The 15,404-nt window shown below is 32.5% G+C and overlaps 1 protein-coding gene across 4 annotated transcripts in view; it reads left to right on the top strand.

Moving 5' to 3' along the window:
* Window positions 1-2,167: 2,167 nt before the first annotated feature.
* Window positions 2,168-15,404, top strand: part of LOC118733125 (glutathione synthetase-like) — a 32,509-nt gene continuing 19,272 nt past the window's right edge. For 2 of the 4 annotated variants that reach the window (XM_036462361.1, XM_036462362.1), the window contains exons 1-3: window positions 2,173-2,423; window positions 2,643-2,748; window positions 2,807-2,982. In XM_036462361.1, coding sequence (XP_036318254.1) covers window positions 2,833-2,982 — 150 coding nt within the window. In that variant the 5' untranslated portion in view covers window positions 2,173-2,423; window positions 2,643-2,748; window positions 2,807-2,832. Of the gene's footprint in view, window positions 2,424-2,642; window positions 2,749-2,806; window positions 2,983-5,914; window positions 6,128-9,300; window positions 9,591-15,404 lie in introns of those variants that run through there. The other 2 variants (XM_036462363.1, XM_036462364.1) reach the window with 2 other exon arrangements.

Below are 15,404 nucleotides of genomic sequence, written 5' to 3'. Positions count from 1 at the left end.
AGGGGAAAAGATGGAACCGTTTTGAACTAATCAAGTTTTCTCTTTTCTATAAAATTTTGGTAAACTCGCATACTAAGTTTTGCATTTGTTGATACGCGGTTTTGTACTTTAAACGACGATATGTACATTAGACTGCATCACTGCCCATACAAAAAAATGTTTTTCGACTGGAGTTATAAAATCTATTTTATTTTAAGACTTGCACCAAAATCTTTCGGAAAAATATTAAGATTTACGTGAGCTGGACCGATTTGAAAGTGTTTTACGAATAAATTATTTTTTAAGATAAAAAAAAAATGGCCTCAGATGACAAAACAGTTTATTCCTAAAAAAATTGCATAAAAAAAAAAAACGAAATCATAACAATGAGATTTTTCATGCTACTTTTTTTTAAGACAAACTTGAATAACTGGGCCAAAACTTTACCGATTTAGTCTTATGAGGTATCATTGGAAAGGCATTTTCTCACTCTTTTTATTTCTTTGCCTTTTTTTCATTCAAAGTATGAAAGAGAAAGGTAAGATAAACGAGCGTCATTCCAACTTGAATTAATATGTGTTGCTAATTGAAAAGGCAAAATTGGGACGAGAATGAATTAATTTGCAAAGAAATAAAATGGGCGAAAAAATACCTTTCAAATGGTACCTCATAAGTCTAAATCGGTATAGTTTTGGCTCAAGTTATTCAAGTATTTCTTAAAGCAACCTTAAAAAAGTAAAAAACAGCCTCAAAAATCGCGTTAGATTCCGTTGAATTTTTTTTAAATATTTTATGTAGAAGTGTTTAGCAATAACCAATTAAAAAAGAACACCTAAACAGCTCCTTGGAGACTTCGTTGTAGAATTTCAAATGAAAAGTCCTGCCGTAAAAGCTCTTAACAATGAACGCGAAAAAAGGACGACAGGCTTAGTATAAAAATTCAGTAAAATGTAGGCGTGTGCAGCAAATTATCAAACACGACATAAACAAATAACAAAAAAGGCGTTTTTAAATACATCACAAAACACACATTGGAACATACCTTGACGAAAACTGGCACTTTTATTTAACACATTATTTAAATATTTGTATACATATACATTAATATACATACATACATACATAACTGAAAAAATAATAATTTAAAAACATGAATGACGTATATAAATGTAATTAAAACATATAATGGCAAATGGTTTTCTTTAAATTTAAATTGTTATATAAAATGTAAGTGAAATATCATTAAAGAAAATTCTTAGAAATCTAAAAAAAAAACATTAAAAAACTTCAAACGAAATCGCTTTGTTTTATAACCAGCTACTACAACAAACAACAGAAAAATGACAGGGCAGAAAAAAACAAAAGCTGCGCGTTAAAATACATATATGGTATAACAAGGAGATGCTATAAAAATGTTTCCATTATAATTTAGAAATTATTTAATAAAATTAAATATTACTTAGCTGAGGTGATGCATATGCATATGCAGTTGTAAACACATACATGCAAATGTACTACATACAGCTGAATCCAATAAACGAAGAAAACCCGTGCAAAAACGAAAAATGCAAACATTACCTTAAATATACTATAATAAATGGAAAATTACAATATATCTGTGCTGAGTTTTTATTCATGTTCTTCACTTTAATCGCTTGCATTAAAGCGCAAAATCACGGTGTTTACACCGGCACACAAAAAAATGTGTATGTACACATTTCGACCCTTTCAATCCGAATCTGAGGTCCCTTTGACTCGTACACCTAAATTTCGAGTTAATTGCGAAATATGTGGAAAAAATGGCAAAAAACTTGCAATTTTCGCAATTTAGTCGAAATTTTGTAGGTGGCTCTGGTTAAATGCACAGCTTTTCCTGTAAAACCTGCAAATCTTGGAGTACGGGAACAGGCTAGCTGGATAGAACTTGAATGCTGTTTCACAGCAATCGGTCGCCGATTAACCGGTTTGTGGCAAACATTGTAATTTGATTTTGGGTATAATTTTTTTTTTGCACCGTAAAAAGTTTTATTGAGCACCATTAGTTTTATACCTAAACGGACAATTTTATTCCTAGCTGACATTACCTATTACTTTGGATACCCTGATTACTCAACTATAGCTATCCGCATCGATAGTAATATCGATTATTCGATACATGCATTAATTTCAAATACATAGTCTGGCATCTCACCTCGCGTCAGCTGATTTTTGTTGATAACGCCATAGTATGCCAAATCGTGCATTTCATTACGAGAAAATAAACGCATTTCGGAATCCAAATTATCCGTAACGATTTGTACAACCGGAATCAAAAATGTTTTAAAACTATACCGAAGTTTTTATAAAATCAGTTAAAACACAAATCCAGTGGAAGAAGTATCTCTGTAGCTCTACACCTTAGCTACGCGAGTCACGTGTCCAACAGCCGATATACAGCGGAACAGGTTGGTATGGAGTTTCTTTGTTTGATCTATTAGCAACAAGAGTGGCTAGCTACGCAATCAATCACTCAACTTAGGAAAATAATTGTGTGTTTTATGCACGCATGCATGTACGTACACGTTGTGTTTGATTGCATTAATTCATATGTACATATACCAAAACCTATACTGTATGTGCAATTATCACGTTTCTTTTGTTGTTGCAAAATCGCATTTTTGCAGCCATCGACATTTAAAAGTGCCGGTTTTTGTTGGCGGCCTAGTTTATAGTGACTCAAGAGTAAGGAATAGTTGGAGATAATTGACATCAAACGCTAACATCAAACAGGTAAAATAATTCAAAGACTATTTTGTTTAATGTTTTATAAAAAAACCTTTTTTATTAGGTACTTGTGAAAGGAGTTCAATCAAGATGTCTCCAATACCAGTACTAGAATCCTGTATACCATTACCAATTGAGGAGCGCACACTGGTTGAAGTAACACAGAAGGCGAAAGATTGGGCAATTATGCATGGTGCTGCTATGCGCTCCAAAGCCAACTTCAGTCCTGATTCGCTTAATGTAATATTAAATTCACCGTGATATATGTTACTCTACATATGTACATATGTATGTACCACAGATATATGTACATACATACATATGCACATATGCACATGCGTATCTATGTTGCGTGTTAATTAAAATTAGTATTTTGTGAAATTCTTACCATATAACACACAGCATTTACTCTTTTATAAACATACAAAGATTTAATTTCGGCCTTTATGTAGATAAACTAATTATGCATACATATGTCTGTATACAGATAAGCTCCTAATGTAACGGGTGATTTTTTTTGAGGTTAGGATTTTCATGCATTAGTATTTGACAGATCACGTGGGATTTCAGACATGGTGTCAAAGAGAAAGATGCTCAGTATGCTTTGAAATTTCATCATGAATAGACTTACTAACGAGCAACGCTTGCAAATCATTGAATTTTATTACCAAAATCAGTGTTCGGTTCGAAATGTTTTTATCGACAAATTTTGTTAAGCGATGAGGCTCATTTCTGGTTGAATGGCTTCGTAAATAAGCAAAATTGCCGCATTTGGAGTGAAGAGCAACCAGAAGCCGTTCAAGAACTGCCCATGCATCCCGAAAAATGCACTGTTTGGTGTGGTTTGTACGCTGGTGGAATCATTGGACCGTATTTTTTTCAAAGATGCTGTTGGACGCAACGTTACGGTGAATGGCGATCGCTATCGTTCGATGCTAACAAACTTTTTGTTGCCAAAAATGGAAGAACTGAACTTGGTTGACATGTGGTTTCAACAAGATGGCGCTACATGCCACACAGCTCGCGATTCTATGGCCATTTTGAGGGAAAACTTCGGAGAACAATTCATCTCAAGAAATGGACCGGTAAGTTGGCCACCAAGATCATGCGATTTGACGCCTTTAGACTATTTTTTGTGGGGCTACGTCAAGTCTAAAGTCTACAGAAATAAGCCAGCAACTATTCCAGCTTTGGAAGACAACATTTCCGAAGAAATTCGGGCTATTCCGGCCGAAATGCTCGAAAAAGTTGCCCAAAATTGGACTTTCCGCATGGACCACCTAAGACGCAGCCGCGGTCAACATTTAAATGAAATTATCTTCAAAAAGTAAATGTCATGGACCAATCTAACGTTTCAAATAAAGAACCGATGAGATTTTGCAAATTTTATGCGTTTTTTTTAAAAAAAAAGTTATCAAGCTCTTAAAAAATCACCCGTTATTTGTTTTGAGTATATTAACAGCGCGTAGATTTTAGCGCTTTCAGTCTGTTTGACTTTCACATTATTTATAGCTACTATTTGTTTATACACAGTAACGGTCATGTCAATAACACCCCATTTCAAAGTGATACTGTTTGCCACTCATGTTTTTTATTTACTTTTAAAAATTTTTTAACTGAAATACAATTTATTCTCTAACAAAACCCATGCATGCAAACCCAAGTTTAAAACTTTATAGAAAACTAAAAAAAGTTTTAACAAATTTTAGTCCAAATCTCGGAACAAGCGCAGAATAGCGGATTCTCACCCGGGAAAGAGTGGGAGGTGCCAATTTCCAAATATTAAAAGGCCTATATTTCGTAAAATTACATTAAAAATTAAAATTACGATTATTACAACATTAACATCGTTATACAGATAATTTTCGTTTTCGTCTATACATATACATACCTATTAAATATTTACAGTCAATATTCACAATTATTTGTGGGGAAATTTTCGTTTTATTAATTATTTATGAAAATATAGTTCATTCTATAACATAAAACATATAAATTAAAGTTTCACACTATATAAAGTTCACAAAAATTAAAAAAATTTTCATCAAAATTTTTATTCAGAATTTCTAGAAAATTTTCGATTATGCAGTTTTGGAGCCCGTTAAATTTAAGTAAAACAAAGTGCAAGCTTCAAGTCGCTAGAAATTACCGTTGATTTTTTAGAATCTTTTTTTTTGTGTAGGATGTTGCGCGTTTTCTTCCTATCTATCTACTTTTAAATTGCTTGAATTTTTTTGAACTTTGTATAAAGTGTCAAACTTTGATTTATATGGTTATGTTATAGAATGATCTATATTTTGATAAATAATTAATGAAAAAAAAAATTCTATGAAAATAATTGTGAATATTATATTAAAACAAGGTGTAAACTTACATACATTTGACACTGACTGTATATAAAGAAAGAATAATTAAAAATTAACTTTGTTTATTAAAAACGGGTATTTTTTCTAAAATAAATGTATTATTGATCCTATTCGAAAACAATTTATAGTGACGTTGTGCTTCCAAAAAATGCTGCCCTTCCAAATTTTCACTATATATTAAAATACGGCTTTATATGCATTAAAAAAATCGCTGCAGGCGAAAATTTGGAATAAAAAATCGCGCACACAGGAAATTCCAAATAAATTTGTAAAATATTTTATTAGTTTTTTATAAAGATTTAAACTAGGATTTATATGGGTTTTGTTAGAGAATGAAGTGTATTTTAATTGAAAATAAGAATTAAACAAAAAAACAATAAAACGAATTCTTAAAAATAAATAAAAAACATTAGTCACTTGGAAATGGGGGTGCTATTGATTTACCGATTGTGTATGCACATACATACAAACATATATATATAAATATATATACATATCGCACGTTTAATAATATAGAGAAGTAACGCAAAATTTACGTTTTTGGAGATTTCATTATCCAATTAATAAGTTTGATAAGTAGATTATGCGGAGTCTAACAGATAACAAAATTTTCCAAATATGGCGAAGATATGTTTCTTTCCATCTGTCTTTTTGCATACCAACTGTATGAATTGATAAAACTTTAATTGCATTTTCCCACAAAATTGAAATTTTGAAATACTTCGTTATATTATTAAACGTGCGATATACGTATTTTTTATTGTAATCCGTGATTGCTAAGTTGATTAATCGTTTTTGAATACCAGTTCGCTCCGTTCATTTTGGTGCCTTCGTCCTTCCCACGCAAAGAGTTCGAAAAGGCTAAACATTTGCAAACCATTATTAACCAATTGATGCATAATGTGGCCCACGATGAAGAATTTCTTACTACAACTCTGGCGGAAACTATCAAAGTTGATGACTTTACAGCTAATCTCTTTAATGTATACAAAAAAGTGCTCGCCAATGGCTTTGGACAGGTATGTTAATGTTTTTTTTTTAAGAACCCATTTCCTAACTAACCATTTTCATTATATTATTTTCATAAATATTAAATATACGCACATAAATAAACTGACTACTTACCTCAAAGCATTTCGCAAGTACTTACATACATACATACATACGTCTGCATTTATAAAAAATACTGCCCTAACCTACCAGTGGTTTTCTGAAAAGTTTTTAGGATGGTGAATTTATTTTTATTAAAAAATATACTTATCGTTATTTCGTTGTAGAGTGATTCATATGAAGCCTTATCATGAGTTTAATTTTCCCCGAACCGGTTCACTTTTCACTTTTGGTTTCGATGTATTTACTATGGGCGGAGTACAAATTTTCGGGTGAATTTCTTTTCGGGCGGAAATAAGGATAAGTCAGATTATTTTCCAAATACTTAGTGAAATTGAACTGAAAACTATAAAAAAAACAAAAAAAAACGCATCAAAAACACTTAAAAAGATTTGAAAAATTAGTTCTTAAGCAACCGCTGTGAAGGAGAACCCGGCCAAGCACTTAAGCACTACAAATAGAAAGAGTTGGTTTTCATTTAACTCGCTGCACACTTGTAGATTGGTGGATGAATATAATTGCGTCGGTGATGTGCAATAGGGTGGCCCTTAAAATATAACTTAAAATGTTGGATAGTTTTTCTTCAGCTGCTTTTTAATACGGTTTAGATCTATGAAAAATCAGCTCTGTAAAGTTTGGTCTCAATTGGCAAAGGAAGCCAAACTCCTCGACCATCAACAAAAAAAAAAAAGAAAAAAAATGCAAACAAGTTGATTAAAATTGTATATATTAATTGCAACTGACAAAAAGAGTGATTCGTGTTTCTGACAGTAAACGTATTAAAAATAATTGTTTCCGCTGATTCTGAATAGAATTTCCTTAAGTCTTCATTACAATTTTCGGTGAATTTGGAACATATTTACATATATTCACCTTACCAGTGTTGCCAGGACTTAAAAAATAAAAAAGCTATATCGGCCAAATAAAAAAACCTAAAACAAGCTAAGTGACCCAAAAAAAGGTTAAAAAAAGGCCAGCCTTTTTAACATTTCATTAACTTCTATGTACAAAGAGGTGGTACAAATGTCCCACCGGGCAACAAAAATGTAAATATATCGACAACCAAAGTACTTACGACCATGCAATTTCACGAAAGCCTTGTGCAAAGATTTTTGAATGCCATACCGTTTAATAAAACCATTTTAATTCATTTTTAGGGTCTGAAAAATAGTAGTCCTTAAAGACAAAGTAGTGGTACATTTGTACCACCAAATATCTTCATACATTACAATATGATTACAATCGTAAATGTTTCAATTTGAGCTCGCACAGTGAAGAGCGAACCGTATATACACGCAAATGAGGCAGACTAAACGACGAAGTCGAGTTCTATTAGACAAACTGTTTAAGTCGACACGGATGCTTCAAACCATACCTTCACCAATTCAAACACGAACCGGAAAAGGGGTGAATCCCCTCGGGCCGGGCTTTTTAAGGGGCGTGAAATATCAGAACCATACCTTGCTATTATTTCGTGCTGATTGTTTCTGACTCCATACATATAGAAAATTATCACGTGCTTTTAAATTAATGCAATTTATGTATAGGCGCCCGAATTTTCGCTCGACGGCCCTGCATATGCGACTACTACGGAGGAGATGTATGCGATTTGACAGTACCAGATGCAAACTTCGCAACATATTTGGCGAGAGTTTCACGCCTAAGTCAATCGTACAGGCTATGCTACAAAGCAGCGAAAAATGGTGGATAGCATGTAACGCAATAGCAGAGGCGATGCAGGGGCTAAGGATCCCCAAAAGTCTACGGCATAACAGCGGCGACTAACTTCCTTTCTCCCTCACGGTGTAGTGCTTGACGCCATTCCCGTGTGGTGCGGAGTTCTAGGACATAACATGCTTTTCCTGGTTTTATAGGGACACTTGAGAGCCCCTGAAAAAACTGTTAAAGTATAAACAGAACGGGTGCGCCGAGTAAATTTCGTCGGACGGAGCGATGCCGCCGGGTGATATTCGCGTAAAATTTCGTCAAGTAAGACTGAACCGCAACAATAACTTAGTGCTACTACAAATATTGTGGAGGATTGTCCTTAAAAAACGCTAGTTTGAAAATAAGAAATGGCTTGAAAAAAGCCACGAAGCTAAATCCTAAATTTACGAAGCTAAACGACAAAGAAAAAAGTTAGTTCTAGGCTCAAAAAGGCTAAACTGGCAACACTGCACTTTACAGAAGGCATTGCAGTGAACGAGTTGCTGAGTTACTCTCTCAAAAGTCTTATTGTTGTTGTTGTTGTAACAGCATACTAATTCCCAAAGAGTTTTTGTCGAGTGTCCTTGGCTAGATATAAACCTGGGTCGTTCCGTTTACGTAGACCCGTCTGTGTGGGGAACGTATTAAAAGTCTTCCCAAGTACGAGTTTTCTAGTAAGGGAACGACTTTCTGTGAATTCTGACTAAATCCTGCGAATCTGACTCGTAAAAGAACAATTTAAATATATTATTAGCTTTTAATTAGAAAGATTTTTGTAATAACTACACATAACGGGAAAGAGTTAAGCTAAACAATTTCAATTTATCGCCATAAATCTTTGTATATAAATGGTACCTGTTATCAATTCATTCATTAATATAAAAACACATACCCGAGTGAAAATATTGCACATTCGTTCATTTCATAAATTTGTTCGCCCTAATTTTCATTCATCTATATGTTCTTAGGAAAGTAAATAAAAATAACCCTTTCACAGCACATGCTCACTTGATGTTAGTTAGTTACATAACATCGCTCACTAAAATTATCTACACATTTCTTATCCTTAACATATGTACATATGTACTACTACATTCATACATACATACATAGTAGAAGATAATACTCGATCAGCACCAAACAGCGACTTTTTAAAACATAAAAATTTTTAAGTTTATTTCACTTTATTATCTGATGGTTTCTAATTTTTATCATTTCCTTATATGTTTTTGTATGCACCCGCACGCGCATTCGTTTTGAAAATGAATCTATTGATATGAAAACGGTCAAATTTGATAAAAAAAAAAAATCATTCTCAAAAAATGTATGTACATAACTTAAAAATGTACCAATAAAAAAAATGTGTCACATAAAGCGAATTTCGTTGGGCCTATTGCGCAGTGATTTGATGTTGGAGACGAAATGCACTGAATTACTTGAGAAAGAGAAACATACCCCCTGTGCCTACTGTTGCTGGAAACAAGTTGAAATTAACACAATTGCTTCTGGTTTTGGCCATTTAGGACCAGCAAGCAAAGCCATACAAAGGTGCAGATTTAATTACTAATTACTAGTAGCAATACATATAGTGTGTAGCCAAACAAATTGTTCAGATTGCATTGCTTTAATTTTCAATAATATTTAACACTAAAAACCGGTGTTCGGACTATGAAAGGCTTATTCTCGTTTATAGATTTTTTTATTTATTTTAAAGAGCTTATTTTTGGGTTTGTTATAAGCTTATGTGCTATTTTAACAGTCATTAGTTAACTAATATACTACCACTTTTAATTTCACAGTATCAATTTGACCAATTTTGACTGTTTTTCTATTAGTTAATTGATGACTTGAAAAATGGCCCTACTTAATATTCTACTTTAAGTATGTAGAATTGTTTAAGTTCTTGTTTTGCATTTTCGCAACTTAAGTTTTCATTAGTGTATTGTAGTGTAGGTTTTGTAATGCTTTTCTCGTTATGCATGTCTACTTGCATGCATTTAAAATTATATTCCTTAATTTATTCCTAAATTAAAATAGTTTTACGTTTAAAAGAAAATCACAATATCAAGAAAGTAATCTAGAGAAACTAAAAAGATACTGGGAAATCGACTTCTGCTGCAATAAATCGGTTGCAAGCGTAAATTCGTTGGATAAAATCGAGCCCTAACCGCCAAAACTATGTAAACGAAAAAATGTTCTTAGAGCACTTACATGATGTAAGTTACATCTTTTTGGCGGTTAGTGCTCGAAATGTTTAGTAAAAACTTTTTAAAAGCCCAGGTGGGGTTTGGTTTTACGCTGGTAAAAAATAAATTGTCCGCTATAGTTTTTATACTCGAGTGCACTTGGCCACAAGGGTATTAGAACTTTGTTCGTTTGACCACTGTTCGTAACAGCATAAAAGAATCGAAATAAATTTAGGCATTCAAATCTTAAAATGCTCAGAATGAAGACAGAAGTCGATCAAGCCATGTCTGTTTGTCCGTGTACACGATAACTCGAGCAAATATTTATATATGTATCTCAACGAAATTTGGTAGGTTTTTGGCATGGTACAATAATTACAGGTATTGTCTTACCAGAAAGGTTTACTGTAAGGGAAAAGGGATATTTTCATACCCCATAAACCATATAATATGTATACGTATTTTTTTTTTTAACAAATCTTGCAGAGCACGATTCAATAATGAAAGGTTTGTAAGTTTTGAGAACGTTTTTAAATATTTAGTAGTGAAATTTTAGCTTTTTAAAGAGGAAGAAATTTGTGTTCTTCGTTCGCTGCCGATAACAATGATCTAGTTAAATGTTGGGTCCTTGAATATATGTATATGTTACAAAACCTTTATTAATTGAATATTGCTTGCAAAGTACATATTTAATTTGCAAAAGCCAAAAAATAAACATTTGCTGAAAAAATAAATTCAAAATTTTTATTACTCATTTTATTTCAAACATTTTTTCTTCTGTTTTCAAAAATTAAAAAATTAAATTCGGCGAAAACAAAAAGCAAATCCAACTAAAAGTTAAAGAATCAGCATTGAAATGCAAACACAATACCCGTAATAATTGTACCATGGGTTTTTGGTATTTTGATTTTATAAAAAAAAATATATATTTATTTTTTTTAACAACTTTTCAGTCTTGATTTTTCTAGTTCGCGCTTCTAAGAAAATCCGCAAGTATTTTGTTAAATGCAATCAACTTCATTTCACCAATTTTGAATAGTCTTCAAATTGTGAAAGCCGTTTAGAAGCAAATTAAAGTACATACATACATAGTTTCCCAATAGCCCGTTCAAGTTAGATATTTAAAGTTGCAATAATTCGTATCATAAATGAAATGTGAAAAGTCCGCATCGATCCCACATCTGCAAAAAAATTTATTCTAGGTCAAAATTCACATAAATTGCTTTTTTTGAATTTCTCAGCAAAACGATAAGGTTTATCATAAAAATAGGTTAGAAAAATTTGTAGATCAAAAAATGTTCAATAAAAACTGTTATGACACTTTTGTTCCTCAGAAAAACCATTTCTGAGATATAGCGATTCAAAAAGTTGTGTTCTCCACAATATGCGTTATTTCCAGTCTACTTGTGAGAGAGTATACTTGGCGCGTTTTTTTAACTTGGGGTCACTGGCGGTCATACTCCACGACTTATTGTATATTGTATTGTATATTGTCCATTAGAAGTGATGAAAGCAGTGTTCATTAAAAGTAATGAGGGAAAACTATTATTGCACTAGTTTACTATAAAACCTATCTGTGGCACTTGGATCATCACTTCCCATGTAAAATTCTCCGCTGAATCCGAGTATGTAGTCAAGCTATAAGAAACTAAAAGAGTTTTTGATAACCAAATTGTGGTTTTCGAGATGTAAAAAAGTTGCATTTTGTTTTGGATATACATACATACATACATTCTTTTTTAGGAAGAAAGGATAAGTAGTTTAGGATCGACTCATTAACTTATCCAAATTTTTGCATAGTTGAAAAAAAAATTAAAAAAATATTACCTAGTTTCGGTAAAAATATCAAGATGAAGGAACTTGATATTTTCCGGATAACACCCTATTCTTCTATGAAGATACATATGTACATATGTACAAAAAGTTTGCATAAAAATTTATGATTTCCGTATTATAGAGAACACAACTTTTACTAAAATTTTGAGTCGCAGTTTTTATAGATAATTGCATGATACCTCACAGTTTGTTTGAAAAAAAATTAATTTATGTGACCTTTGAATAGTTTTTTCAGATATGAGATTGATGGGGCTTTTCACGTTTCATTTATAAAAGTGTTCCCAACAGTCGTACTAATTTTCAGCTCTAAGCGAACTATTGTCAGCTGACCCCTATTTATTAAGCTAACTTGACTAGGCTATAATATATAATTATGTATGTGTGTATGTATATAAATAAGTCACTTTTTTAAAAAAGTTGTATACTGGGTATTAAACTTAGCTTTAAAACACTTATAAAAGGTTGCCATACTAGTACTCTTTCAAGGCTTATTATCGTTAGTTAACTTCAAAACGTATTCGCCAGACATTTCTACATATGGATGTATTAGGCTTGGGGAGCTTTTGAACTAAAGAGCGAGCTAGCTCTTTCAATTGAACTAGTTCATTAGCTCGTTCATTAAAGTGAACTAAGATTTTCTGTGGCAACGCTTTAATAAAAATCGAAATGTAATTTTAACACATATTGCTTCTTGTTTTTCGTTGTAAGGCGTGATTTCGTGATTTTGGAGACAGACGAATGAATGAAGACGATTGGTTTGTGTCGTTACTGCAGAGTACCATGGATATGAAGAATATTTTTTTTATTTTACGGATTAATTCAATCTTATATGTGTACATATGTATGTATGTGTTATAAAACATACATTTTTGTTGTTCTGTAACTCAGCTTCTACTACCGAACTTGTTCAATTAGGTGAACTATAGTTCAATAAGATGAACGAACTAAGACTCAGAAGAGCTAGTTCATTGAGATGAACGAACTAGAAGTGAACTAATCTTTAAAGTGAACTAAAAAATCCAACTCTAGCATGTATGTATGTAGTTCTCTCCGTATACTATTTATTTCGATCGCCCTTTCTGGAGAGCGCCTTGATTCGTACGACAGAATTAAAATTTGGTTTAAAAATTAGATCCCATCCAAAGATGAGTACTTCTTCGGAGATGGAATCCTAACAATAGGCGTATATTTCGATTAGTATCACTATCTAACATAACGTTGCACAATGGGACCGCTTCACATAAAAATTGCTGCTCAAAAGTCTGTAACCGGTTTTTACTCCTAAAAATGCTGTAGACAAATCCAAAAGAGAAATATCATAATTTTTATAAAATTATTCCATTATTTTGTGTACAAAATATTTTTTTTTGTTAAATTGAAAAATATGTATTTTGTGAAAAGGAATAAAAACAGATCATCCGCGTGGACCACTGTCTTCAGTTAGTCACTTACTTCGTGTTCTTAACACCAAACAAATAAAATTGTTGTATATTGATAGTTTTAATGATGGTAACGGGCCATAAAGATTACCTGAAATAGAAACAATGAGAGATTCACTTTGAGTATGCCCAAAATTCTCTTCTTAAAGTATGTCTTTTACTTCTGGATTAAATGATTTTTTTTTTGGGTTGTAAATACATACCATAATTTTGTAATAAGAGAATCGAAAGAAAGAACTAGACGGTGAAATACATCTTTACGTTTAGTTTGCCTTAAAGTTTTGCGGCTAAAACATTCTCGATATGCCTTAAAATTTTTGTTACGCGATTCCTGTGCCTCTTCACTTAATTGCTCAATCGGTAGAAGGAAATTCAATATAATTTTGTCCACTGTTGCTGTCATTGGATGCCAGTTTCGCAGTATCAAGACATAGCGTCTTGGATTTTTTGTTATCTATTTTAAATCCACTGGATATTGTTTGCAAGTTTTTCTAACCAGACTTTATTGGACTCATAAAATATGTTTTGCGTCTACCGTATATGTTCGATTTTAAAGTAACGTAACTCTTGAAATTGCCCAAAAGATTGTTGCAACTTCTTTCTTTTCGAGGCGAGACAGCTGGTTAGGTTTGAAATATATTATTCTACATGGCTGAACTTGAACTTGCAATAATTTAGAAGGGCTTTTAAAACACAAATTTTACACAAATCCCGATTTTTAATAGATAAATGGGTGCCGTCTGGAATAAAAGTTATCGGTATTGAAATAAAGAATAATCACAGACGGTATTTACTATTCTCTTCCATTCAGTTGGAATTTTTCTAAAAAGCACCTCCACGTGGTACATATTTTTCATAAAATAACGAATACACGAGATTAGGTTCTTTGTTATGACTCTGCTGCTATATATTTTTTCATAAATGCCATCTTTCGAAAAATTAGTTTTGAGCATCGCCCTCTATGAAGCGGCCCCATTGTGCCTCGATGCCTTTGCAACACCGCCCATCTATCAGTTGCAAAAGCGTCTACCTTACGGCACTCAAATTTCACAGGAGACCAATTGTACGATTTTTATGCATGAAGCTCGATGCCCGGAGTTTATTTAGGGCTATCAAATCTTATTTTTGCCACTATGGGCGGCATTGCGAAGACATCGACGATATGTGCCTTTATGTATGTATGTTCAAAAAAAGTGTTCTAAAGTCCAATACTTAACTTTAAAATTCATTAGGTTTAGTTGTATCACAGCATGAGCTTTAGTTGTATGATTTCAATTATTATTTTTAATTTTTCTAATTCTTCTTTTTATTACATACATATTTGTCTTATTGCTTTTAATTCCTACCTTCCTACTGTTTAGTTTTCCTTACTAACTATACATTTTTTTCCCCTTCCTATTTTATTTTCTAACCTAAACTGCTATATACTTAAAATTTTTGCATTTGTTTGGCACACAGTTGGCTGGGGATTTTTTCTAAACAAGCGAGTCTTGTTCATTTGCTACTTGCGCGGCAATCTCTACTTTGACACTTCAATTGCACTTCTGACGTGTTTTTAACGCGCCAACAACAAAACAATCAAATTGTTTAGTTAACACATAACTAACTTAAAGAAAATATAGGTTTTTATGTTTCTACCATCATACGTATTTTAGTTGCTTAATATTAATTCACTCACGCATTTGCAGTATAATCTAGTTCGTTCATTCAATCGAATCAGTCAATCGCCAATTCAATTCTATGTATGAACTCTTGGTCATTTAAATCACAACGACTCTCGACCGCATTTTATCAACCAACCGGACTCCTCAAATCAAATCAACCACAAAAGCACCGTTGTAATCAGAAAATAACCCTAACTAATCCATCAAACAGCCATTATCAGCATACCTTATACGGTAGTTGTGGTGGTTGTGGTGATGTTTGCTGACTTAGTGTCTTCATTACTCTAATATGTGCTTTATTTTTTCATTCTATAAATCAAAATTACAAGCTCCATTAAATCATTTAACCTTTTT

The sequence above is a fragment of the Rhagoletis pomonella genome, unplaced genomic scaffold (assembly GCF_013731165.1).
Source record: "Rhagoletis pomonella isolate Grant_MI unplaced genomic scaffold, Rhpom_1.0 Rhpom_scaffold_00002, whole genome shotgun sequence".
Taxonomy (NCBI): domain Eukaryota; kingdom Metazoa; phylum Arthropoda; class Insecta; order Diptera; family Tephritidae; genus Rhagoletis; species Rhagoletis pomonella.
This window is presented reverse-complemented; position numbering and strand designations above follow the sequence as displayed.